The following is a 26,512-nucleotide window of genomic DNA, read 5'->3' on the forward strand; positions in this document are numbered from 1 at the left end:
GGGATTTTACATTCCACATTCCAATATGTAGAACACCAGTTTCTTTTCCCCCCTTGTAACGACGTCCTCATGACTTGTCCCCACCCAGATTTCCGAATGGGGGACTATTTTACCTCCGGAATATTTTGCCCAAGAGGACGCCATCATCATTTAACCATGCAGTAAAACTGCATGCCCTCGGGAAAAATTACGAATGTAGTTTTCCCTTGCTTTCAGGTATTCGCAGTACCAGCACAGCAAGGCCGTTTTGGTTAATGTTACAACTCCAGGTCAGTCAATCATTCAGACTGTTGCCCTTGCAACTGCTGGAAAGGCTGCTGCCCCTCTTCAGGAACCACACGTTTGTCTGACCTCTCAACAGATACCCCTCCGTTGTGGTTGCATCTATGGCACAGCCATCTGTATCGCTGTGGCACGCAAGCCTCCCCACCAACGGCAAGGTCCATGATTCATGGGGGGCTTGACAAGGTATGGATACCCAAACGGAACAGAAGGCGTCGCAGTGTCAGACATGTGCGGAAAATCTTTCCGCTCTGCCACAAAAATTCTCTCCTTGGTCGAAGCCGCAATCACCATGGCGACGTATGCACATATAGACTTTCCGGGACCTTTTTGGAACACTCGTTGGTTTATTTTGGTAGACTCTTACAGTAAGTTACCTTTTTCTATGGCAATGAACTCGACAACGTCACGTAGTACAATTCAGACGTTGTTCTCAGTTTTCCACCTCGATGGTTTGCCTGAAGTCCTAGTGTCGCACAACGGCCCTCATTTAATGTCAAATGAATTTGAATCACTTTGCGTACGCAACGGCATATAGCATCTAACTAGAGCGCTGTTCCATCCATTGATAAAAGGCGAGGCGCAATGTTTTGCCAGAATCTTCAAGCAGCAGATGGCCAAACTTACCACTGTACACATCAGGGATCAATCATTGCAACTATTTCTCGGCTCCTAACGTTCGCATTCACGAGATGGACCATCGCCTTCGAAATTGCGTCGGTGCCGCCGCCATTGGACACTGCTCCACTTGCTCTACCATCCTCAGCATCCGGCTTTAAAGGAAGCCCGGAAGTATCGCTTCACACCGCATAATATTGTGTTTTTCAGGGGTTTTAGCGGCAACAGTGGGTGGGCGCGAGGTGAGATTGTTCGTCGATTTGGCGCATACATGAATCGTTTCAGGCTCATAAGGATTCCAGCGCCCGCATCACAGGCACTTTCGCCACTGTGATGTGCACGGTGATCCTTCTCTGCCAGAGGGTGTCATCGCAACATCATGGGACGACCCCATGGAGATGGAGCATTTATCACCTCCGCTTCCTCTCATCCTACCGATGGAGCTGGACCCGCTCACGCCACAGCAGCCAACGCATTCTACATCTTGTTATGGCCCTTCTGGTCGTTTTCTGGAGGACGTTTCTGCCAGATGGCGGAGTACGACTGAAGGTCTGCCGTCCCCTGCAGCTCCAGCTTCCTGTCCATCGCAGCGTCCACGCTCCTGCCTCCTCAGCCGTTGTCGAGTTCCCTATATGGCGACGAGCCGTCATTTTGAGGTGGGGGTGGGGGAGGGAGGAGGAATGTCAAGCGCCGGCACGCCAGGCGGGAATGAGAGAGGGCTGTGATAAGGTGTCAGCCAATTGCACGCTGACCGACCCCTCTCCAGGACGACAACGCGACAGCAGCGGCCTCAATACGAAGAGGACATAAGGCTAGGCGCAAATTGAGACGCGTATAGCACGTGTGACGTGACACGACACTACAGCGCGACACGCACGTGCCGCACGAGTCGCGCGGGTGCAGCGCATATTGCGACGCGTACACCATACTTCGCACGCGCCGACCGGCGATGCTCTGCGCTGACAGAACCGAAGCGCGGGCAACCTGTTATCTTCCTCAAACAATTTTAAAGAAACTATTCATTGAAAATATTTGATTTTTGCCTTACTTGTAGCGTTATATGTCAGCTTCGTGGCGAAGTGCCCATCATCTCGCTAATGACCATTCTTATTGTGATTGTACACATTTTACTAAGACAGTACGCAAAACTCGTTTGCAACGAAAATTAGGGGTCCCTATGATTTTGCGTTTGGAGCGTATTACACCATATGTTGCTGCGTATGAAATTTAGCTAACATGTTGAATTTTTGTTTAGACTTGGGAGGAGATCTCTACCTGCTCTGATCTCGAGAAAATGGATCCCATGTAGCGCGCTCACTTCCGATCTCACGCCCGCGAGAAGAAATACTCGCAACATCTCTCATATCTCCTAAACCGCTCGAGACATCGAAACGAAAGTTTGGCGAATGATAGCACACAAGGAAGAGAGTGTTTTGCTAATTCTTAAACACACGGAACTTTCTTATCTATGGCGATATATCAGTACTTATACTTCCATTTTTACTTATTTCACTCGAGTGACTGCAAGTTTTTAAGAAATATCGACAGCTAGCGAAACAAAAGCTTTGTAGTATGAAAATAAACATGAAATTTCTTCTTTTACGTTACTGCAAACCGACACTAAGAGGTTTTTCGTAAGCTATTGAGCTCTGTGATTGCCAATTATTTGTTTAATGAGGCACTCCGTTCCGGAATTCTGTCTCAATAGCTGCTGTGAGATGAGTTTGGCAAATTATACTGTGACAAAGGAAGTACAATTAAACCAGTCACCAAGAGAAATGTGGGCGTTACTCACAAACGGTGATGCTCCTTCGAATGAGAAAAGGTTAACAGTTCACACAAAAATAGATTGCCAGTTCTGTTGGAATATTGGTGAAATCCCCGCAACCCATTGTATTTTTAACACTGAGCGACTGGAATGGAAACTTAGCAAAGGATTTTATTCCTTCTCTTGATCTGAGCAGTATTAAAATAATGACGAGCGTTCCTTCAGGCACATGCCAGATACTGGTTACTCACCTACAGCTTGCCAAACTGACAATGTGTGATCGCGAATAAAATAGTTGTTATTGAGAAAAATAAACAACTGATCTGTCGCACAACACAATGGTCAGTGCATTGTCAACAGCGGAGGATAATGCGCACGACAGGAATGCACAAGCTAGCCATGAGTGCCTTGTGAGTTGGGAGTTCGAAAAACATTGTCATGAAAGTAGATCTGCCTTTGTCAGCAGTAGATTTCAACAAATTAAATATATCTAATCATAACACTCTTTTAGGATATTCCTGCTTTCGTAATAGTACCGATCATTTTCTTCATTTGTGTAGCCTGTTGTATCATTAGTTCATTAATGCTGATAATGTGCATGCAACAATTGAAGTGCTTCTTCTCATCACGGCGAACCAATTAAAACATTGTTATTTGTGACTGCTTTTCGACTTTTTCTAGCTTGCAGTGGAAATGTGATGTTCACATGCATGTAGTATAGTATGTCGTATTACATTATTACATCCATATCCAAGTAATCACAGAGAGACTTCTATACTTCAGATCTTGGACGCTTTTTACCAGGAGCACAAAGAGATCACACCTGTGCGGATTATCCCTTTCTGTATTTTTGTAACAGATCGTACAGATACGCTAGCAAACTAGGCAGTGAGAAGACAACCTTGTTTTACTTTCCTGCCTTGCTTCTTAATCACATGATTTTATAATATTCCTTGCTTCCTTATTCACTACCCTCTGTCCCTTCTTGCGATTTGAAAACATCGCGGAGGCATATGATACAATTCCAGCGGCCAAAGGCTCATTAGTTACTGAAATACGCATTTTTCTTGACAGAAGAAAAACAAAACAAATCAAAACTATACAGATATAAATAACAGAAAAGTATAATGTGCTAACGAAGAAAGTTGGAGCGTTTAAATGGGGAAAAACGAAACACTACCCAAAGGCAATAAAATTTAGTACACAGTAAGGCAAAATTTATCGTATGGGCAATACTACCACTGCTCATATGCGCCGTTCAGATGTGAGCATATGGCCGGTTACTTTTCCGCTCCCCTCCTCAATTTCTCACGGTGCTAGCGAGACACGCGCGACATGTGGCGCGAGAAACTGTGCCACAACCACAACGCCGCGCGACCTGGCACAGGCGCGTGTCGCGTCCCGCGCGTGTCGCGTCCCAGTCGCGTCGCGTCGCAATTTGCGCGGTCCCATTTGAACCTGTGAAGCTACAAAAACGCGCTGCGCTGCGTCGCGAAACACGCGCTATACGCGTCTCAATTTGCGCCTAGCCTAGCACCGCGCCTGACATGTCGCGGCCCAGCTCTACAGCAGCATCGAGACTGGCAACTAAGACAGAAGCGTCAACACTTATTTTGTCTGTTCCCCTTTGCTTGCGGCACATCTGTTTAACACGTAGTTAAGTACTGTGTTTTTTCCTTTACGTAATAAAAACTCATTCATACGATTTGTCTGAATGTTATCTAGCTAACCGAGAAAGTAGGTAGACGTCCCACAATTCGATGACTAGGCAGGATTCAACAGCACCTGTGTTTTTCTTTCCAACTTCTGTGATGGCCCTTTATAGAGATGTCCATTCCTCTTCAAATGTTCTGCTTACTGAGCTATTTCTTACTGCTGTATCTATGCCCTTAGGGAACTTCAAGCGCACCTCGACATTCCTTAGTACTTCCATATCCAATTTCTTTGCATATTGATTCTTCCTGAGTAATCTCTCAAACGTCAGCCTACTCTTCATCACTGCTACATTGTGATTAGAGTCGATATCTGCTGCTGCGCACACCTTACAATCCAGTATCTGATTTCGGAATCTGTCTGACCATGATGTAATCTAGCTGAAATCATCCCGTTTCACCTGACCTTTTCCATGTATACCACCTCCTCTTGTGATTGTTGAACATAATAATCGCTATTACTGGCTGAAATTAACTACAGAACTCAATCAGTTGTTCTCCTCTCTTATTCCTTGTCCCAAGCCTATATCCTCCTGTAACTTTTTTTCTTCTACTCCTTCCGCTACAACTGCATTCCAGTCCCCCATGACTATTGGACTTTTATTTCCATTTACGTACTGTATTACCCTTTCATATCCTCATATACTTTCTTTGTCTCTTCATCTTCAGCTTGCAGAGTCGGCATGTATACCTGAACTTGTCGGTTTTGGCTTGCTGTCGATTATGATAAGAACAACCCTATCACGGAAATGTTCATAGTAACAGACTCTTTCCGCTCCCTTCATATTCATAACGAATACTACTCCCATGATACAATTTTCTGTTATTTTTGATATCACCCTATACTTTTCTGACCAGAAATCCTTGTCTTATTTCCATTTCACTTCACTATCTCCCTATAATATCTATCTTGAGCCTTAGCATTTATCTTTTCAGGTTTTGTAGCTTCCCCTCAACGTTGAAGTTTGTGACATTACACATCCCAACATGTAGAACGTTGTCTTTTCGTTAGTCATTGAAACTTTTTCTCATGATCACCTCCACCTTGGAGGCGCCTCTCGGAGACCCTAATGGGGAACTGTTCCGGAATCTTTTGCCACTGGAGAGGTGACACTTTTTCAGTTACAAGCCACATGTCCTGTGGATACACGTTATGGATCTTTCGTGCAGTGGTTTCCGTTTCCTTCTGCATCCTCAAGCCGCTGATCATTGCTGATTATTTCGCCTTTATGGGCAGTTTCCCACGCCAAGCACAAAAGACACGAAAAAAGCACTTCAGAGAGCAAATTATTTCCCGAAAGTCATCGTGCACAATACACACGAAATCATAACTGATAGCAGAAAGAGTTATTTTAAGAACACATCCATTGTTTTTCCCCCTCGCAGGTTCCCATATATCATTTCTAAAGGCAATTCTTTCATATAATTCTATAGCAGTCGTTTCCATCTGGGGGATAAAATGAAATTTTCTGGGAGGTCAAATTGGAGGCGCTTTGTGCCTGTAACTAGAAACATCTTGCAATAACCGCTTTTAGACCATAAAAATACATTGCTTCCTCCACTATACATCAAATTAGGCTTGTCGTTTGTAAGGCTGTCCACACGGTAGATCCTGCGTACCTTTCTGTGAAATTTCCCTTCTTCAGTTAAGAAAAAGTGAAAGCCGTAATTTTTGTTGTTCGTCAGATTTACAGATTGATTAAGGATCGTCAATTTGAGTGTACAATGAATGTTAGAGAATAGTGTGTATAGACTGCTTTCTGTTCTTCACTGAAAAATGTCTAAGGAATCAAAAATAAAACAGAAGAAATACAAAACAATCTGGGAAATTATAGGGAAGGACGGGGAGAACGGTTTCATCAGTAAGTGGAGATTGAGAGGATGTACCAGGGAAGATGGAGTAAAAGCGCGATGGCTGACTATTGTTGTGTGTTAAGAGCGACGAACGTTCAGTGAGGAAATTAAAAACGCGAAATTTCTAAAATTAAGTGTAACACACTACTGACAATGCTGGCAAGAGTACTGTGCATAGTTGTTTTTTTTACTATTTTCCTGTAAAAATAAGCAATAATTATTATAAAAATGTAGAACTTTATTGAAATTTTGTTTCAGTATTTGTGCTTCAGCGACTTAAATCCTTAACATATTAGACCTCAGTTTGTGAAATGTTCTTATGTGATAGAAAATTAGAGTAATTTTAAAAATCTTGTGTACTATTGATTATAGAACACTTATTAGTGAGCAATTGTGTGACAGAAGTTTTGAGGCTGGTTCGTGTTACCTGTATTTCACTGCAGCTGTTTAGCTCCGATCCTCTGCAGGTGGTGGCAGGTGTGTTCCCAGTCGTGGGGTGGGGCCTGGCCCCCTTACTGTCTTGCGCCTTCTACTCGGCCAACTCGTCTTTGCCATGTGGGAAGACGCCCTTCCCTGTGTGGCTGCCACCAGTCCTCCAGGTGTCTCCAGGATACGAGGTGATGTACATCACGCAAGTTTCTAGCCACCTGGTGACAACCAGTACGACCACTGGCGTGAATCTGTTCTTCATCAACCTCATGCTGATGATCGCTGCTGAACTGGATGTCCTGAATGAAAACATTTCTGATGTCCGGAAGGCGACTAGTACATCAGCTGGTGGTGAAGTTGAGGAGGGCGCAGTAGCATCCTATGTTATCACCGCTGATCGGCGAACCAGCACGCAGGACGTGTTCGGAAGACGAGACATCTCAGATGGCGTGCAATCGTCGGGCACTGTTCAGCATCACCCGTCTGGAGACATCATCATCGATCCTGACGAGGAGATGTACCAGCAGCTAGTGGTGAACATACGGCATCATCAATATATGATCGAGTAAGTTATATGAAACATCAATCAACATTTCAGCTATACATCATAATACTAAATTGAGTATATACACTGTTGAGCCAAAAGATTACGACCAACCGCTAGCTGGTGCGTTGATACATCTTTGGAACGCAATACAGCAGCTAATCTGTGGGACACGGAATCGACAACTCGTTGATAGTTCTCCGGAGGTATGTCACAGCAGATGTCTACGCAGAGGTTATGCAGTTCCCGTAATTATGGGCCGCTGACTAGTGGACGCGGATTTCTCGTTCGATAGCGTCCCACATGTTTTCCTCCGGATTCAGATCAGGCGATTTTGTGACTAAGAGCTTAACGTGAGTGCACTATCATGCTCCTCAAACCACTGTAGGGAGGATCTGAGTTTTTCACACCGACTGTTTTTCTACAGGGAAATGCCATCACTTTCAGGGAAGCATGAAAGGATGCAAATCGTTTGCAATAATGATGATATAGTCCACAGCTGTGGTGATGTCTTTGATTAAGAACCTATGTCCCTTGGAAGCCCTAGTGAACCTTATAATATTACCAACAAAGGCCTGCGTCCATGGCACAGTGAATGTTTCGAGCAACCTTCGTCTGGATGATGGTATCCGGACGCGACCATCACCTGATGTAACACGAAATGCCATTCATTGGATCAGGCGACATACATCCATTGACCCACAGTCCAGCCTTGATGTCTGTGAACACTGCAGTTGTAATCGACGATGTTGTTGCGTCAACAAGTGAGCATTTAGGGGACATCTGCTGCAGAGCCCCATCTTCAACAATATGCGCTGAACGAAGAGCTCGAAAAGACTTTCACCTGCACCAGCGTCGTACCTTGCCATCAGATTTGCCACGGATCGTCGCCTATCCCCTTCTACGCCTCCATCCTCCACGTCCTGTCACAGGACGTGAAAAACTGACACCTTATGTGCAACTCGTCATCTTAGAATGCTTCAACCACTTTGCGTAAGAGCTCACGACAGTAGCGCACGAGCGGCCAATTGGCTTCGTCGTTTCTGAGCTGCACGTTCCCAATTGCCGGGCGATAACAATATGACCTTTGCCACTCCTGTCCCTATATCTCACAATTTACGACCCGACATCGTCACTAGAACGATTCCTCATTCATCTCAACTCCGCTTACGTACTTTCCTTATTATATCAAGGGCCTGCAGCGCCAACAGGTAGCATTTTATCTCGTTGTGGGCAGAGGTCATAATGTTTTGGCTCTTCTTTGTGTTACAGTGAAACTGGTTGTATTACTTTAAGACAGGTCGTTTATAACGATGAGTACGGTCTGAAGATGGAGGACAGTGCCTGAAACAGGCAATCTTGAGATGATAAAACAGTGATCGACAGACTGGAAGAATCGTATTTTCTAGATAGTCTGGCGGATGCCTTTCTTAAAATGAGGAGGAAGTCATTTGAAAGTAATTTAATAGCCGCAAACCCTAAAAATTAACAAACCTTAGCAAATCTTAAGTTTGCTTTATAATTTAGTTTGGCTGAAATATCTCATTAAGGGGCATAGCTAAAAGTCCCCTTGAAAACTATGATACCAATATAAAAGTCATAACTAGTGCCCCAGTTTCAGACCTGACTGCAATGACCGCTCTAGCTCACCTAACTAAACAGCTGAACACAAAACATTAATCCAAGCGATAAATTGTTGTAGCTGAGAGAACGATTTAAAAACTGTAATTCTCGGGGGAATTTATCGAAGAGTAAGGAAACTTCAAACATTGCTGCAGAGTAAGTTGGTTAAGCCAAACGGACATTGAATACGTTTTTGATTTAAAATATGCTATTTTTGAGTTTATGGAAGAATAAGAAGAGCAGGATCGAAAATTGTAGCATCCGGAAAGGATGCAAACTATGAGTTTTAAGTGAAGTTGACAATACACTGCCCACAATGACATATTGAAAGGTGATTCTGACTTGATAGAGATGAATTTGAAAAATGAAATCACATTGTGGAATGGACGAATTCTGGCAATAAGCAAGTTCTTTTCACTAAGCTTGTTGACGTTAAAGAAGACTCTTAGTTTGAAGAAGTCAATGTGACCTTGAAAGAATTCCCATTATAGTTTTCTAAATGTTTTGAGGACACTGCTAACCTTACATCTGTTTTCGAGCTGTTTTCGCGGTTATTTTCTGTAGCTGTTAAAGCACCCCCGTGCATGTTTATATGTAACTGACTGATCTGCAGGGAAATTCCACTTTAAAAAATAAATTCAGTTGTGTTAATATCCTCAAGTCGCTCTCTGTTGTTTTCTTCTGTTAGAGTTTCTACATCTCCATAATGACACTGAGAATATGACAAAATATGTCGATCAACATATGTGTGTGAAAGTCTTTCTTCTGTTACGAAAGTAAATACGTCACGATTATGTGGTAGCCTAACAGTGAAAATGTGTGAAATTGTATGCATCTGTTAGCCGATAGTTTGTACCATATTAAAAGTTATGGCCCTAGTGCTCCAAAAATAACTGAATAATACCGGAAAATTTGTTTAGTTCGTGATATGTGGTGCTACAGAAGAATGCTGAAGATTAGATGGGTAGATCACGTAACTAATGAGGAGGTATTGAATAGGATTGGGGAGAAGAGAAGTTTGTGACACAACTTGAGTAGAAGAAGGAATCGGTTGGTAGGACATGTTTTGAGGCATCAAGGAATCACAAATTTAGCATTGGAGGGCAGCGTGGAGGGTAAAAATCGTAGAGGGAGACCAAGAGATGAATACACTAAGCAGATTCAGAAGGATGTAGGTTGCAGTAAGTACTGGGAGATGAAGAAGCTTGCACAGGATAGAGTAGCATGGAAAGCTGCATCAAACCAGTCTCAGGACTGAAGACCACAGCAACAACAACAATGCGTTGTTGAGAAGTATGAAATCTGGTGAAATGCAGTGCGACTGCCTTACCATTTCAATGCAGCACATCCGCAGATTACTCCTCTTCCCCCTCCTCATCTGGGGGAAGTGTGCAGCCAGCCAATAGGGTTTTGGCACGCGAGCAAGAGCCATTCGTGCATGCCGATTTCTTTGCCGTCCCTACCTTATGAGGTAACTGTACCATTACAATAATAGGGCGTTAAAATTTGAATGAGAATTTGGTTTTGTTGCGCATTTAACGTGTAAATATACTTGTTTTATATGCAGCTCCACAATTTCATATGTTATATAGGGCGCAGTCAAATGAAAACGAGACAGCTGGAAGAAAGTAAGTAAACTGTTCATTATTTCAAAAGTAGTCTCCATGTTAATGCGTTTATCCGACTGTGGAACGAGAAGGACAATGCCTTCATGGAAAAGTGGTTACAGCTGCCTACGGAACCATGATTATACCAAGCTATGCACCTCTTCACCAGAAGCAAATCGATGGCAATAAATGTCTTTCTTCAGTGGTCCAGAAATATGGAAATTGCGTGAGGAGAGATCGTGAATGTATCGAAGATGTGTAAGGGTTTTTCAACGAAACTTCTGCAGCGTAGTTGACACTACCTTGCCAACATATGTGCAAGCACTATACTGCAACAGAGCGATGCCATCTGTCAATATTCCTGTGTGTTTGGACTACGCTGCTGAAGTTTCGCAGGGACGCCCTTACGGTCCCGATATCTTCCTGCGTGATTACCATATCTTTGGTGGCCTGAAGAAAGACTTCTATCGCCGTCTATTTCCTTCGGAAGAAGATATTCACGCCTGTTCTTTAGGTTTTGTAGGCAACCATAAACATTTTCGCACGAAGGCAGTAAGCCTCACGTCTCGAAGTAGGATAAAAGTGTTAACAGTAATATATTGTATTGTGTGTTAACCGGGTACCTAGAAACGACGGAAAGGCTCCGTCCCCGCCGCAGCCGCAGTGGTCCGCAACCCCACGACGACTACCGCAGTCCACTTCACCCCTCCGTCGCCCCTCACCGAACCCAGGGTTATTGTGCGGTTCGGCCCCCGGTGGACCCCCCCCCCCCCCCCCCCCCCCAGGGAATGTCTCACACCAGACGAGTGTAACCCCTATGTTTGCGTGGTATAGTAATGACGGTGTACGCGTACGTGGAGAACTTGTTTGCGCAGCAATCGCCAACATAGTGTAGCTGAGGCGGAATAAGGGGAACCAGCTCGCATTTGCCGAGGCAGATGGAAAACAACCTAAAAACCATCCACAGACTGGCCGGCTCACCGGACCTCGACACAAATCCGCTGGGCGGATTCGTGACGGGGACTGGCGCTCCTTCCCGCCCGGACAGCCGTGCGTTAGACCGCACGGCCAACCAAGTGGGCTTAACAGTAATGAGAATTACTTTTGAAATAATATAGAGTTTTCCTAATTTTTCCATATGTCTCGTTTCCATTTGACTGCCCCTTATACGTCAATCAGAGTATTACATCGCCGACATGGGGTAACAGCAATGCAAGAAATCATTTACTGTCTGAATAGAGAAGAAAAAGAAGCTCGAAGAACACGAAAAGAATCCATTTGACCCTCGTCAAAAAGATTCACGAATATTACGTAATTAATCTTTGACTCACAGCACTGTTTGGCGCTATTGTAAGAACCACCTATTTTATGCTGAACCGGTACCACTGCCCTTCGCGGCTATACCCGTAGCGACTCTATTGTTTTGAATAACATACTATAATCTGTTTTCAATTACTGTTTAGTATGCGATTGCAAAATTAAATGAAATATCATTATTCGTAAATAAGAAACTACATTTATCATAACATGTACCGGACAATTTTTCTAAGTGGTACAAACTGCAGGAAACGATCCCTAAGACGATAAGGAGCAGGAAACCTGATATGCACATATGGCGAAGAGAGTTACACTCACTTGAAGACGGAAATAAAAGATCTTTGGGTGTGAGGGTTTCAATGATTGAAAGAGCTCTTGAGAAAACATTAGACAATTTGGAATTTTCTATCTCTACTAGCGTCTTAAGCCGTTGGCATAAGAACCGTGCTGTCGAACGCCAACGTTGAGCATGCCGAGTTCCACTTGCTGCTGAACGCTCAGAAACGATGCGACTTGTGCACACGATTCGTGTGCTCCAACGTGGTATAAGCGATTGCAACGCGCTCAAGTGGTCGTTGTCGGCTATATCTGGCTCATGAATCACAGTGTTTACGAAAAGGAAGGGAGTAAAATTCCTATATTAGTTCTATTAAAACGTACTTTCGTCCCTTGTCCATATGCTAGTCAGGCAGTTCTGTCTGTGGTATTCATAAATTAAAACTTCAGTATCAGTGAAAATGTTATAATGCAATAGGGAAAGTACCATGTCGAGTCAATAAGGACATCGGCTTATAAAAGTTCCATTACAAATATGCGATACAAATTTACAATAGTTCTCCACGTAATATAAAAATTATCTCACCATTCTCACTTTTTAGTAAAATGTTAAGATCATTCATACTTGATCACTGTCCGTATTAAATAGCAGAATCTCTACAACAGTTGAATTACAAAACTTAAAAGGAAAAATGTGCGAAATATCTTACTGCATGTAGTGCAAGATGTCCTGTAGATTAAACCAACAGAGTAAACTCACTCGTCAAAAGGAGTGTACTTTTACTTACGTAACATCGAATATTATCGTATATACTTGAACTAATAAAAAAGTGTCAGAACGTATTAAAAACACGAAGGTTAGAAAAAAAAAATTTAGATGTGGTGCGACGTCAACCACAAACCAACAATGTTATTATATTACGAGTCCATGACGCTACTTATAGCGCTAATGCGCCCACTGCATTATTTAGTATATCTACCTCGCTACTATGTCCTAAAGCTTCACTCGTAGCTAAATTACCAATTGAATTTCTTGCTCTGCCCGTTCGGAAAGACTCACCAACGTGCTATTCAACGCTCTGACTTTAGAAACTCGGAACGCTGAACCCTCAACGTTCGGATGCACGGTCCGTGTGCCGACGGCTTTAGCTCCACTCTCAACAGGACAGTGACCTGTGAACCACCATAATGTAATAGCCAAATTATTCTTCGTACCACCAAAGGCTTGTCTTCCAGCAAGGGAGGCAGGGTCATCCACAAGAAGTGCAAATATGCCTTGTCTAACAGACATTGTGGAAGGCGCCATAAAGGTAGTCTCATCTGTGAACAAGATGAATCACAGAAATCCCAATGCTGCACATAACCCCATATGGCGAGAGCAAGGAGCACGTAATGCACACAGGAATACTGAGAACATGATCATTTTGGTGGTCCAGGTGTTATGGTGTGGGGATTCGTTATGTTGCATGGACATACTGACCTCAAAAGTCAACGTTATTGTGTTACTGTAATCCTTTCCAAAGCGCATCGTTCAGAGGTGCATTCAGTCCTGACTCTTGACCTGAAAGATGTTTTCTGAGTGATTGGCGTGACTATATCGAACACAACACGTGGAGGAGCTCTTGGCACTAGAGATATTCGGAGAATGAACGGGCCTGTCCGTTCCTCTGACTTAAATCTCATCAGGCACTTAAGCCATACGACGGGGCAACTGCTGGACGGTAGATGGTCCATGTGCATGATTCCACATGCACAGACGACCATCCAGCACTTGTCGACCGCCTTGGTGAATGAATGCAATGCCCTACCACAGGAGCTACTGACCAACTTCGTGGCCTGCGTGGGAGGACGTTGCAGATCAATCACTGCTATCCGTGGTGATCACGCACTGTGTCAGTTACCATGTCCCGTCATTTTTAATGTCCAGAGGACGGTAATGAATGGCGGTGACTCCAGTAATGTCTTTGAATGAAAATGTCTTTTCCGTTCGTCTCATTTAGTTACCTTCCGTATTATACTGTTAACGCAGTTGATTATGGTCCAAGTTTCATCGTGCTATCTTACTTGAGAGTGTGACATCATGCAAAAGTTACTTTCGTCCTTAAGTGTTGCGCAACAGTGTATTTATGTAGTTCACTGAGGACATTAGTTACTGTCCTCGTTCTTTTAAATTCCTCGTGCTAAGCCACAAGTGACAGATCGTCAGAATGTCCAAATTAGTTTTTGTTGCTTTCAGGCATGTCAAAAATATAAAAGTGGAAAGACATAGGGGTAGTATTGACCCCTGAGGTAGTCTTTCTTGCTTATAAGATTGTTCTGGGTTACTCGTCAGTATTGAGCCAGATAATCGATTTGATTTAGTGACCGAAAATCTAAACGTATGCAATTTCAAGTATCTGTTAAAATGTCGTCCACGATGAAAGTCTTCTCAGCGATGGATGAGAACTTCCAATACAATGAGTCACTCAATACAAGTCGAGCAAGGTGCTAGATTTAACACTGGTCACATAACAGCACATAACAGGTGATTGCACCATACTGTAAAATCGCATAGTCTTTCGCGACCCACTAGTTCTGTTAAAAATTCTCGGTACTCACACTTACAAGTATTGCGACTCGATAATTGGAAAGACTATGGAATTTAGAATGCGTGAACACCTCTAATAGAGATGAGACAATACCACTAAGTAGTGCGTTGGGGTGTTCACTTTGCACCGAGATACTGCACGGGAGTAAGTCCCGGATTACAAATAACGGAAACGATGACGCTGCGAGTGGTGTGCCGCTCATCGTTCAGAATACAATCCCTGGTCGCAATGACCGTTAGTAAACCTATGCATCGTCGTTACATCTTCAACAGACAGTTACCTTCCTGACAATGACAGCCGCGGGTATTGTCGAAAGCTAGCTTCTACCATTAATGCTAGAAAGGCATCGGCAACATTTCATGGCAGACTCTCGTGTGTCCGCATCACCTAACCAACCAGCGGAATATGATCTTTAATTTAGTATACTACAGGCTACTGACGTTTGTCGTGAAACATACTGCACCGTTATTTCTGTTCTTTTCTCTTTTTCCTTATTCCCATACTCGTCGTTGTGATTGCTGTAAATTCTATAAACATTAGTGTCTTGTCTCAAACTAATGTATTTGTAGCTCTCTGTCACCTGTTAAATGTAGCCCAAGAGAAATATGATATTTTACTTCTCTACAATTGTTTTAGATCAGCAACTTTTTTTTCGAAATGTTAACTTAGCTGCAAGAACTATTGTCTCCAAATTTTTCATAACTGCATATTTATACACAAAATTATATGTGTATTTTTTTTCTGTTTCAGGTCTGTCACACTGCTGCAAACGGCAATGGATTACCCAGTTTTTATTCTCTTATTCATGAACATGTCTACCATATGTGCGAACATATTAATCATTTTTGTGGTACGTGTAATATGACAAGCGTATGTTGTTACTAAAGCCATGTGAAACAGAAATAAGTTACATTTTCTTATGTTTACAACTGTGTGATTCACACGAGAATATATCACTGGTGATAATACGAGCATAATTCTCGACATCCGACTCACGAGGGACGGGTATTTCTGATACGCGAAGAGGTTTCTAGAGCTTACAGGGGTCAAAGATAATGCTCTGATAATGGATATAACTTCAGCTCAATATAGGTAGGAAATTTTGATCTAGATAACCGAAGTGTCGTAGGTAAACATTTATGAGGATGTTGTAAACAATGAGCTTGATGATCGTCAAGATGCTATTAAGAGTACTGTGAACAAGAGGACATACCACGGAAACACTTGGAATGTTGAAACATCATCACTGTGAAGGAACTTCACAACAATCCTACGAGATCCATCCTCAGATACCTTGGATTCGAAGCGACAGATTAGCTTCGACCGGTCGATAAACACAAGACCGTGGTCAAAGTAGTAGTATTCGTATTTGAAAAGAAAGGTAAAATGTGAGTCACTCAATCCGTTAACAGGACCTCTAGTCTGACGAATAGTGCAGTCATTCGTTCGCCGTCGCACTATGATGGAGACTACCCAGCATGCCCTTGATAACACACTGAGAGGAACTGGGGTTGTCTTGGACAGTCTCGAAAGAGAAAAAATTCCTACCCCTCTCCGTGATCGAACCCGAGATCTCCAGGGCGGTGTCCCGCACTCTACCCCCACGAACATCAAAACCAACGCAATAATAAAAGATAATATTATTATTCGGAGGAAACTATGAGAGTTTGGTACATGTTATACATCTTAAGGTACTTGAATCTGGTTAATCTACGACGTCTTCATAGCTGTTCCATCTGAGGTAACTTACGTTAAACATTTATCGAAATTTCTAATGCATGAAGCAAGTCAGTATTTTTTATTTTCTCGTGACCATTATCAAGTACTAAAATAGCGTAGATTTATGTTATTCGGGCGCTAGTCCAGAAACTGAACCCAGTTCTTTGCTTTCGTATGTTACCAGACAACGCCTTAATTCTGAACTCGTGGTCAGATGTTTACTCAGTCAGTATTTCTATCCTTCTGTTTTAATATTCACTGGAGTCATCCCGAATATCTTTCTAGATCAGTGTAATGAGAGAAAGTAAACGCAAGAGAAAGGCAGTTGCTTTGGGAGTTCTGGTCAATTACGATCTGAAGAACGTCTTCTGAGTATAGAATAACTGGAAGATGATATTTTTAAATTGAGGCTTTGAGAATACTGCGCTAGCTGGACAAGAGACAACCATTTCTCGACTAGATAGAACTTTGTTGCAGGAGACATGAACATACACTTTGGCGTATGTGATACTGCCACAGGTGGTCATAAAAATAGTGTTAGTAGTGCTAGAAACTTATTAAAGATTTTTAAAAAAGTACTACTCTTGCTTTACAAGCCAATGCGATCAAGAACTTTTTTCGGAGAAACTTTTAATATTTTTCGTACACTGCACTATTTGCTCTAGTTTTTCATTTATATTGATAAACTCTAGTTTTATACATCAAAATAATCAACAACCAGTTGCAAAACAGAAATTTAATTTCTTAATCGGTTTCGGCCACTTAGTGCCCTTCTTCAGAAGATTATACCTCTCGCATTACTTGCGAGTGTGAACAACAACATGCATACATGCCTACGGCATTTTGACGTATGCATCTTATCGTTGACTCTCGAAAATAATTCCACAGATACAGTCTTCTGAAGAAGGGCAGTAACAAGTGCCTGAAACCGGTTAAGAAAGGAAATTCCTTTTATCCAACTGGTTGCTGATTATTTCTACAGAAGAAAAAAATTATACTTCTCTACATACGATCGCAAACAGTGGTTCACGTTATTGGGATCATAAGTGATGTAAAATTTCATCCATTTGAAGAGTACGCTCTGCTGGGAAGCTCTTCATTTGAAAGTCAACAATATACAATTCTCTACTTCCGGAAAAGCATTGTTCCTGCACAGCCTGCTTCCTTTAGATATCTAGGATGTTGTGCTCTCTCTCCCAGTGTTTTGCTAATGACGGTTTGATCAAAATAAACGATTTTTAAAAAAGATAAGAGACTATCGCAAGCTCAGTAAACAAACGGAACATCAAATAACAAATAAAAGCAGTTGAAGCTTTTCCGACCTCTTGTTGACGCCTGACTCGTTTGCGCTCAACTCGGAAGTTCCGGCCGGGGACAGTTCACATTTCTGACAGACAACAGCATTGTAAATGCGGTTTTGAAAACATTTACCTTTAGCACGAATCTATCAGCAATGTGTCAACGCCATAAAACTCGTAATTTCACTCCGCAACGAACACGAGGCTAAAACCGGATAAGGTCAGAATAAAGACGTAACACTAGTAGCACTTATACACTGACCTTATGCAGTATATTTTTATTTTCTAGACACGCCTTGGAATAAATGCTCATGCCCTATGATATTTTGTCTGTCATTGGGGTGTATGTTTCCTGTTGACTCTTTCACTAGCGAATATTTATAAAGCGTTTCCTGTGTACAACTGATTCAATCCGTCCTCTGCAGAACAAACTGCGCGACGTTTCTAACAGACTGTGGTCGAGATACCGACGCGTAGCAAAGGCCAATATGAAAACCTAACGACTGTTAGAAGCTGAAGAGAACTGTCTCAAAAATTATACATTGAAGCTGTAAACAATTCTGTGTGACAGCGATATTTCAGAACAAACTTAAATTCCTATTCCATTTTCTATATGCTGTAGAACGTTTCCAGATATAGGTCTTGCTGCAATCGTGCTCTGAATGCACACCTAGTGTTTTAATTTTACGATACAGCGCAAAGGACGTACGTAGGGTGATAAAAGAAAGTAATGTTAAAGGTAAATTAAAATTTATCATCGTAAGACTCTGCTGCGTATTAAATTTCAAGGCGCACAACAAATTTCAGATAGTACAATAGTTCGATATTTAGCCAGGTTAAAGAGATTTCACAAGATATTGTGGTCTCAAGGCAGGTATATTCCATCTTTACCGATCTCACTATGAATAAAAGACTGTTCATTTCTTTAGAAAAGGGGAAGTAAGCAGTACTGTATTCATACAAGTATATCATACACTATTAGTCACAATGCATTTCCAATGTTACAACATACCCCGGAACAAGTAATGGGACTGGAGCTATACACCGTTGTCTGAATCACATAGTCTGTTCTATCAGTGCAGTGAATTTCAACGTCCATCCTTCAGTATCATTAGGCTTACTAACAGTATGCACTATTGTTGTTTCAGAACGGCATGAATCCTGCGTCAGCCCTCAAGTCTGTAGTGGCAAGCCTCTTTTTCATATCTGAAACTGCGATTTACTGCTGTTTTGGTCACATCATCGTTCAACAAGTGAGTATGGGAAACAGGTACTACTTCCTCTATGTTAATAGTAAACCATTGATTTCATTGGTAGCTTAAATCAGAGTATTGTGTTATACTAAGTCTGTGTCTTGAACACTACACCTGCTCCAATAATCTCATTTCAGAGAATATAATATACTGTGATTTGCAAACACGTATGTTTACTTGTAAAAATAAGAAATGCCAACAGCCATACTTTTTATAAAACATATTAATTCCACGACCTTTTTCGACACTTCATTTGTGTCGTCTTTAGGCCTCTATGCATACTGAACGGTGATACCCAACCCTCGGTGTATTAGTATGGATTCCACGTATATCCACTGGTCTCGTGGAATTCTGTTTACACAATGTGTACGCTGTAGCCGTCTAGGAACTGCCTGGTGGAAAGTATTATAATGCACATACATTAAATTGTTACAGAGTTTAGTGATAGTGTTATTATACAGGAATATTTCTGTTGTCTGGGATTTACGTATGCACTTCATTCATTTGCAGAAACCGTTAAACACTAATCTCTAAGCTACATGTAATGCGTTCTTTTGATAGTTAAGTTTCAAGGACGACCTTTTCCACACATTGTCTACCCCAATGGAACAACATTCATAAGGCCGACCTTCTACACACATTCACTACCCCGTGGGAACAGTAGTAATATTGTTATTTTTTATTCTGTTTTAAGGTTTTATAGACAAGATTAGCATGTATTCTTGGTTTTCAAATGATGTATTGAATTGTTCATTGAAACTAAACTCGCCTTGTGTGTGTTTTATCGTGTTGCGTTCTCTTGAGTCTATTGAATGTCGCCTTGTTTATTTGCAAGTTCGTTCGCCAGTCTCCCCAGATTCTCTCCAACTCCAAGTCGACGTAGTGTAGCTGGAACTTTCTATAATAATTAGAATGACTGGAAAGCGCAATATTTACGTTCAGGTCTCACCTAATTATTTGTCACAGATGGATGCACGTTTATTTTTTTCCTTGAATACAACTTTTACTCTTACTATCGAGTTTTAATACGTAATGTTCGCAATTATAAATTCCCTTCGTCTTTGTCAGAACAAGAACAAAATTGGAGTCTGTAACATTACATTCGACAACAGAGTTAATATAAACCAGAGATAATGCAACGATAATGTTCGCTTTCCTTTGCAAGGAATAACGTCTTTAGTTCCTACACACAGCACGGTATCTGACACAGTTATTTCAGAAATAAAACTGGATGTTACACTGTCACGTTGACCATCCCACAGAAACATTGATTGTTTCGTGATTAAATGTAGCCTTTGTGTTAACTCGGTGTATAAGCAGTCTCCATTCCACATTTAATCCAAATCCATGCAGCCGTTTCAGTATGAAGAACAAACGTACCTACACATGTACACACTCACAAAAATTCGCATTTATATATAAGACTGGGAATTCAGGAGGTTATCTCCATACCCGTACATATCCATCCGTTTTCTTAATATTTTAAGTACTTCAGGATCTCCACTGTATTTTCCGGAACTGCAGATATTGAGTTTAAATACACTGAAGCTGCAAAGAGACTCGTACAGGCATGCGCATTCAAATACAGAGAAACTTCCAGTCGCATTTCATCTGCTTCTTAAGTGTTTGAAGCTTTGCACGTGTTCCAATTCTTCTCCATCGAGCATTGTCTCTGCCCTTTCATTTCCTTCTGGTGACATTTCTTTTATTATCTATCTACCGATTCTCATTCGAAAACTCTTGTTCTTACCTTCAGTAGTATCCACCATATTCCGTAATTCATTTTCACTAAATGATTTATATACCTGCACATATACAGGGTGAGTCATAAATGAGGAAAAATATGTCGAGGATCTCATACTGCTGTGTTGTTGCGGAATAGTAAAGAGTTGGAAACGTGGAATATTGTCAAAGTTTCGTTGCCTATGCCGAGAGCCAGAGGCAGTAGGTTAGTCAAGAGGTGAGAGGGTTGCACATGTATTGGAATGTGTCGTCACACAGGGGCAGTGGCCTGGATACACACAACAGGCGAGAGAGAACTGCCTAGCACACGGGTTTGTGTTAGACGGAGACTTTCGTAGAGTGTAAGACAGAGGTATAGCGTCAGCTGTAATGCATTTGACAACTTCACTTAAGTTGAAACGTCCCCTTAGAACAATTATACATGACTGTGCTTATCCTGACACACAATATTTTTAGCGCAACGCAATCTGACTTTCAAAAATCCCTACAAAAAAATTGCCCTGACTAACATTAACCTATGCGTTTCACAAATCGTTTACCTCACAAAAATCTTGGTTACTCGAACTACTGCAATACAGCGAGCGCCACTACTGCCAGCTAAATAAAAGATTCAAACTACTGAAGGCACTAACTACTGATAGGCATAGTTAGAAAATGAAAGATTTTGATAGAGTACAAATGATGTATTTACCTTAACAGTCATAATATACATAGCAGTTCATGACATCCAGTCTTACAAATTTCAAAACTCCGTCATCTCTCTCCCCACATCCACCACTGCTGGCGGCTCACCTCCAACTGCGCAACGCTACGCGCTGTTCACAGCCAGCTGCCCAACACTACAATGGCAGACAACAATGCAAACTGGCCACATACTGCACACAGCACAACCAGTGATTTTCATACAGAGCGCTACGTAACGTTGCCAATAGGAAAACATAAACATCCTACTTACAAAGTCTGTCGCGACAACACGTAACTCTGTCGCAAGAACACCTAAGGGGCGAGTATGACAGATGAATCAGCAGTATAAGTGGAACGAATGCGGTCATTACAAACGAGCATGATGTCTGCACGTCGCTCGTGCTTACTTTAAATACGCCAGCTTTGATAGCAACAAGGCACTCGCACTCGCAGTTAGATTTGCAGTTAGATGTGCACTGGGTCGCTGCGTAGCGCTCAGCTCGGTGATCGACATGTTAATCTTTATTAATGAGAAGTTGCAGTAAGGGCGGCCCGTCCAACAGCAGACGTGAGGGGACAGTACCAGCTCTGGTCCTCTCTGCTGCCGCCGTCAATCATCAACCCAGGATTAGCAGACATCACGGCAGACTCGCTCGCCGCCAATGCTGACCACATCAGTCAGCCGCCGCCGAGGTCGTGTGGGGTCTAGGCCCTGTGCATCCGCCGTCACAACCAGGTGAGCCGACGACGTTGGGGGACTGCAGCCTGTTCCGCCTGTCCACCGCGGACGAGCCACTAGGAGGAGCAGGGAAGAAGACGGGGTGGGATAGAGTACACTCGCACTACGAGAACGCTTCTCGTGCCGACAGCGCCGCGACTCCAACCCGGAGCCTCCTACCCACAGCGGCCTGCTGTCCGCCGCCGAGCCGGGCGGTCAGCCGGGCGCCGCCAGCCACGCGCGGCCGAAGTAAGGGCATTCCACCGCTACGTCACAGCATGCGGCGCTGCGCTAGTGCGACTGGTGCGGCCCGGAGCTGGTGTCATCGCTCCGAGTCAGTGAGGACTCGGGGACGGTCGTTAATATCACCAAGCTCAGCCAGCCTGTGTTACGGGGGCCACATTGTACTCGGTAGGAATAAAGGTGTCGTGAATTATTAATGTTTCTTTGGCGTTTCTGACGCGTCCACAGTCATTTCCTAGCATCCTGTCAACTGGAGAGGTCACCGATCGGCTTCCAGTCCACCGTATTTGACCGGGACCACCGGAGCACCTACACTGCTAAGCGTAACACATGACCCGCCGTTGTTAATTCCTCGGTGTACTGTGTATGTAAAACAAAAACACCTCTTGCCCATTGAACGAGATACCGACGACCCTCACGATCACGACATGTCATTCACCCGTAGACACAACACATGACACACCAATGAGCTGATATGTATCTGACAGCTTTTGAAAGATACGAGAAAGAACAAGTCCCTTCGTAATGTATGTGAAATTTTATCAGAACTTGTGACTCAAACGTTGCCGGCGGTAGCGGAGTGTGCAGTCCCATATTAGGGACTGTGTGTCCTGTAAGTAAAACCGCGGCGTGCATGACGTGTTTATAACACTGCTGCGCTGCTCACTCTGACCAATACTCGCCTTGTCGATAGCTGCTAACGTCCGCGTCGCAGTGTTACTACAGTACCATGGCAAGTTTCACAAACGAGGAATACGCTGGCATCCACCTCACCTACGCACTTGCAGATGGAAGATCTGACGTTGCAAATCAACTGTATCACTAGAGGTTTCCTAGCCGGCGCCTTCCATCCGCAAAAACGCTTTACTCTGTGGACAGGCGCTTGAGGGAGTACGGTGCATGTGTAGCACCTCGAGGATTTAGTGGTCGTGGTCGAACGTCGACGTACAGCGCGGATGACGAAGAAAAAAGTGTTACAAACTGTTGCGGAGGACCGAACAATAAGCACCAGGTCTCTCACCACTGCGGTCGGAATGTCACAATCTACTGTTATGCGAGTACTCCATAGAAACCATTACCATCCTTTTCGCATGCAGAAGGTACAGGCATTATTGCCGAAAGTCTACCAGAGGAGGCTGGACTTCTGCAACTTTATCCTACGGTGTCACACCCACGACCAGCATTTTTCACGAACAATACTGTTCATCGACGAAGCCTATTTTACGAAGGAGGGTATAGTGAACACGCATAATTGGCACGAGTGGGCTGAACAAAACTCCCACAGCACAGTGATACGAGGGTACCAACAACGATGCAGTGTCAATATCTGGTGTGGTATTATTGATCACCATCTCATAGGGCCACATGTGCTACCACAAAGGCTTACAGGAGAGCGGTATCTGCGTTTCCTGTATGCTACATTATCGAAATTGTTGGAAGACGTTAGTTTGGCCTCTTGTATGAAGCTGTGGTACATGCACGATGGTGTCCCCGCTCACTTCAGCGGCACAGTACGACGCCACCTGCACAATACCTTCCCTTCGAAATGGATCGGTCGTGGAGGCCCTACAGCATGGCCAGCAAGATCGCCAGATCTGAATAGACTGGATTTCTTTTTGTGGGGCCATTTGAAATGTGTGTTTTATTAAGGAGAGGTAGTTGATATCAACACCCTTCGACGCAGAATACAACATGCCTGTGATATTATGCATCGTGTTTAGCAATCCTTCCTGCGAAGAGTTCAACTTTGCCACATACATTGTGGTCGTCATTTCCAACAGTACTTATAAACCGCCACTGCAGCTTCTGGTCATGCGTTTCTAGGTTAATTTCTATTTGTACAGCTGTATCGTATTCGTTTGTATTAACTGCCACATACCTGTGTAGTTTTATATTGTATTCTGCATTTTTTTTTTTTCATCAGTCTACTGACTGGTTTGATGCGGCCCGCCACGAATTCCTTTCCTGTGCTAACCTCTTCATCTCAGAGTAGCACTTGCAACCTACGTCCTCAATTATTTGCTTGACGTATTCCAATCTCTGTCTTCCTCTACAGTTTTTGCCCTCTACAGCTCCCTCTAGTACCATGGAAGTCATTCCCTCATGTCTTAGTAGATGTCCTATCATCCTGTCCCTTCTCCTTATCAGTGTTTTCCACATATTCCTTTCCTCTCCGATTCTGCGTAGAACCTCCTCATTCCTTACCTTGTCAGTCCAATTAATTTTCAACATTCGTCTATAGCACCACATCTCAAATGCTTCGATTCTCTTCTGTTCCGGGTTTCCCACAGTCCATGTTTCACTACCATACAATGCTGTACTCCAGACGTACATCCTCAGAAATTTCTTCCTCAAATTAAGGCCGGTATTTGATATTAGTAGACTTCTCTTGGCCAGAAATGCCTTTTTTGCCATAGCGAGTCTGCTTTTGATGTCCTCCTTGCTCCGTCCGTCATTGGTTATTTTACTGCCGAGGTAGCACAATTTCTTAACTTCATTGACTTCGTGACCATCAATCCTGATGTTAAGTTTCTCGCTGTTCTCATTTCTACTACTTCTCATTACCTTCGTCTTTCTCCGATTTACTCTCAAACCATACTGTGTACTCATTAGACTGTTCATTCCGTTCAGCAGATCATTTAATTCTTCTTCACTTTCACTCAGGATAGCAATGTCATCAGCGAGTCGTATCATTGATATCCTTTCACCTTGTATTTTAATTCCACTCTTGAACCTTTCTTTTATTTCCATCATTGCTTCCTCGATGTACAGTTTGAAGAGTAGGGACGAAAGGCTACAGCCTTGTCTTACACCCTTCTTAATACGAGCACTTCGTTCTTGATCGTCCACTCTTATTGTTCTCTCTTGGTTGTTGTACGTATTGTATATGACCCGTCTCTCCCTATAGCTTACCACTACTTTTCTTCAGAATATCAAGAGCTTGCACCATTTTATATTGTCGAAAGCTTTTTCCAGGTCGACAAATCCTATGAAAGTGTCTTGATTTTTCTTTAGCCTTGCTTCCATTATTAGCCGTAACGTCAGAATTGCCTCTCTCGCTCCTTTACTTTTCCTAAAGTCAAACTGATCGTCACCTAGCGCATTCTCAATTTTCTTTTCCATTCTTCTGTATATTATTCTTGTAACCAGCTTCGATGCATGAGCTGTTAAGCTGATTGTGCGATAATTCTCGCACTTGTCAGCTCTTGCCGTCTTCGGAATTGTGTGGATTATGCTTTTCCGAAAGTCAGATGGTATATCGCCAAACTCATATATTCTACACACCAACGTGAATAGTCGTTTTGTTGCCACTTCCCCCAATGATTTTAGAAATTCGGATGGAATGTTATCTATCCCTTCTGCCTTATTTGACCGTAAGTCCTCCAAAGCTCTTTTAAATTCCGATTCTAATACTGGATCCCCTATCTCTTCTAAATCAACTCCTGTTTCTTCTTCTATCACATCAGACACATCTTCACCCTCATAGAGGCTTTCAATGTATTCTTTCCACCTACCTGCTCTCTCCTCTGCATTTAACAGTGGAATTCCCGTTGCACTCTTAATGTTACCACTGTTGCTTTTAATGTTAGCAAAGGTTGTTTTGACTTTCCTGTTTGCTGAGTCTGTCCTTCCGACAATCATATCTTTTTCGATGTCTTCACATTTTTCCTGCAGCCATTTCGTCTTAGCTTCCCTGCACTTCCTATTTCTTTCATTCCTCAGCGACCTGTATTTCTGTATTCCTGATTTTCCCGGAACATGTTTGTACTTCCTCCTTTCATCAATCAACTTAAGTATTTCTTCTGTTACCCATGGTTTCTTCGCAGCTACCTTCTTTGTACCTATGTTTTCCTTCCCAACTTTTGTGTTGGCCCTTTTTAGAAATGTCCATTCCTCTTCAACTGTACTGCCTACTGCGCTATTCCTTATTGCTGTATCTATAGCGTTAGCGAACTTCAAACGTATCTCGTCATTCCTTAGTACTTCCGTATCCCACTTCTTTGCGTATTGATTCTTCCTGACTAATGTCTTGAACTTCAGCCTACTCTTCATCACTACTATATTGGGATCTGAGTCTATATCTGCTCCTGGGTACCCCTTACAATACAGTATCTGATTTCGGAATCTCTGTCTGACCATGATTGAAATCTTCCCTTATCTCCCTGCCTTTTCCAAGTATACCTCCTCCTCTTGTGATTCTTGAACAGCGTATTCGCTATTACTAGCTGAAACTTG

The 26,512-nt window shown here is 42.8% G+C and overlaps 1 protein-coding gene across 1 annotated transcript in view; it reads left to right on the plus strand.

The window, feature by feature from the left end:
* Positions 1-444: 444 nt before the first annotated feature.
* The window catches only part of LOC126417731 (odorant receptor coreceptor-like), an 89,740-nt gene continuing 63,672 nt past the window's right edge, over positions 445-26,512 (plus strand). Inside the window, exons 1-4 of the mRNA XM_050085144.1 lie at positions 445-468; positions 6,678-7,228; positions 15,369-15,468; positions 18,784-18,888. Of these exons, the coding sequence (XP_049941101.1) occupies positions 445-468; positions 6,678-7,228; positions 15,369-15,468; positions 18,784-18,888 (780 nt within the window). The remainder of the gene's footprint in view (positions 469-6,677; positions 7,229-15,368; positions 15,469-18,783; positions 18,889-26,512) is intronic.

This window comes from Schistocerca serialis, chromosome 1 (assembly GCF_023864345.2).
Source record: "Schistocerca serialis cubense isolate TAMUIC-IGC-003099 chromosome 1, iqSchSeri2.2, whole genome shotgun sequence".
NCBI classification, from domain to species: Eukaryota; Metazoa; Arthropoda; class Insecta; order Orthoptera; family Acrididae; genus Schistocerca; species Schistocerca serialis.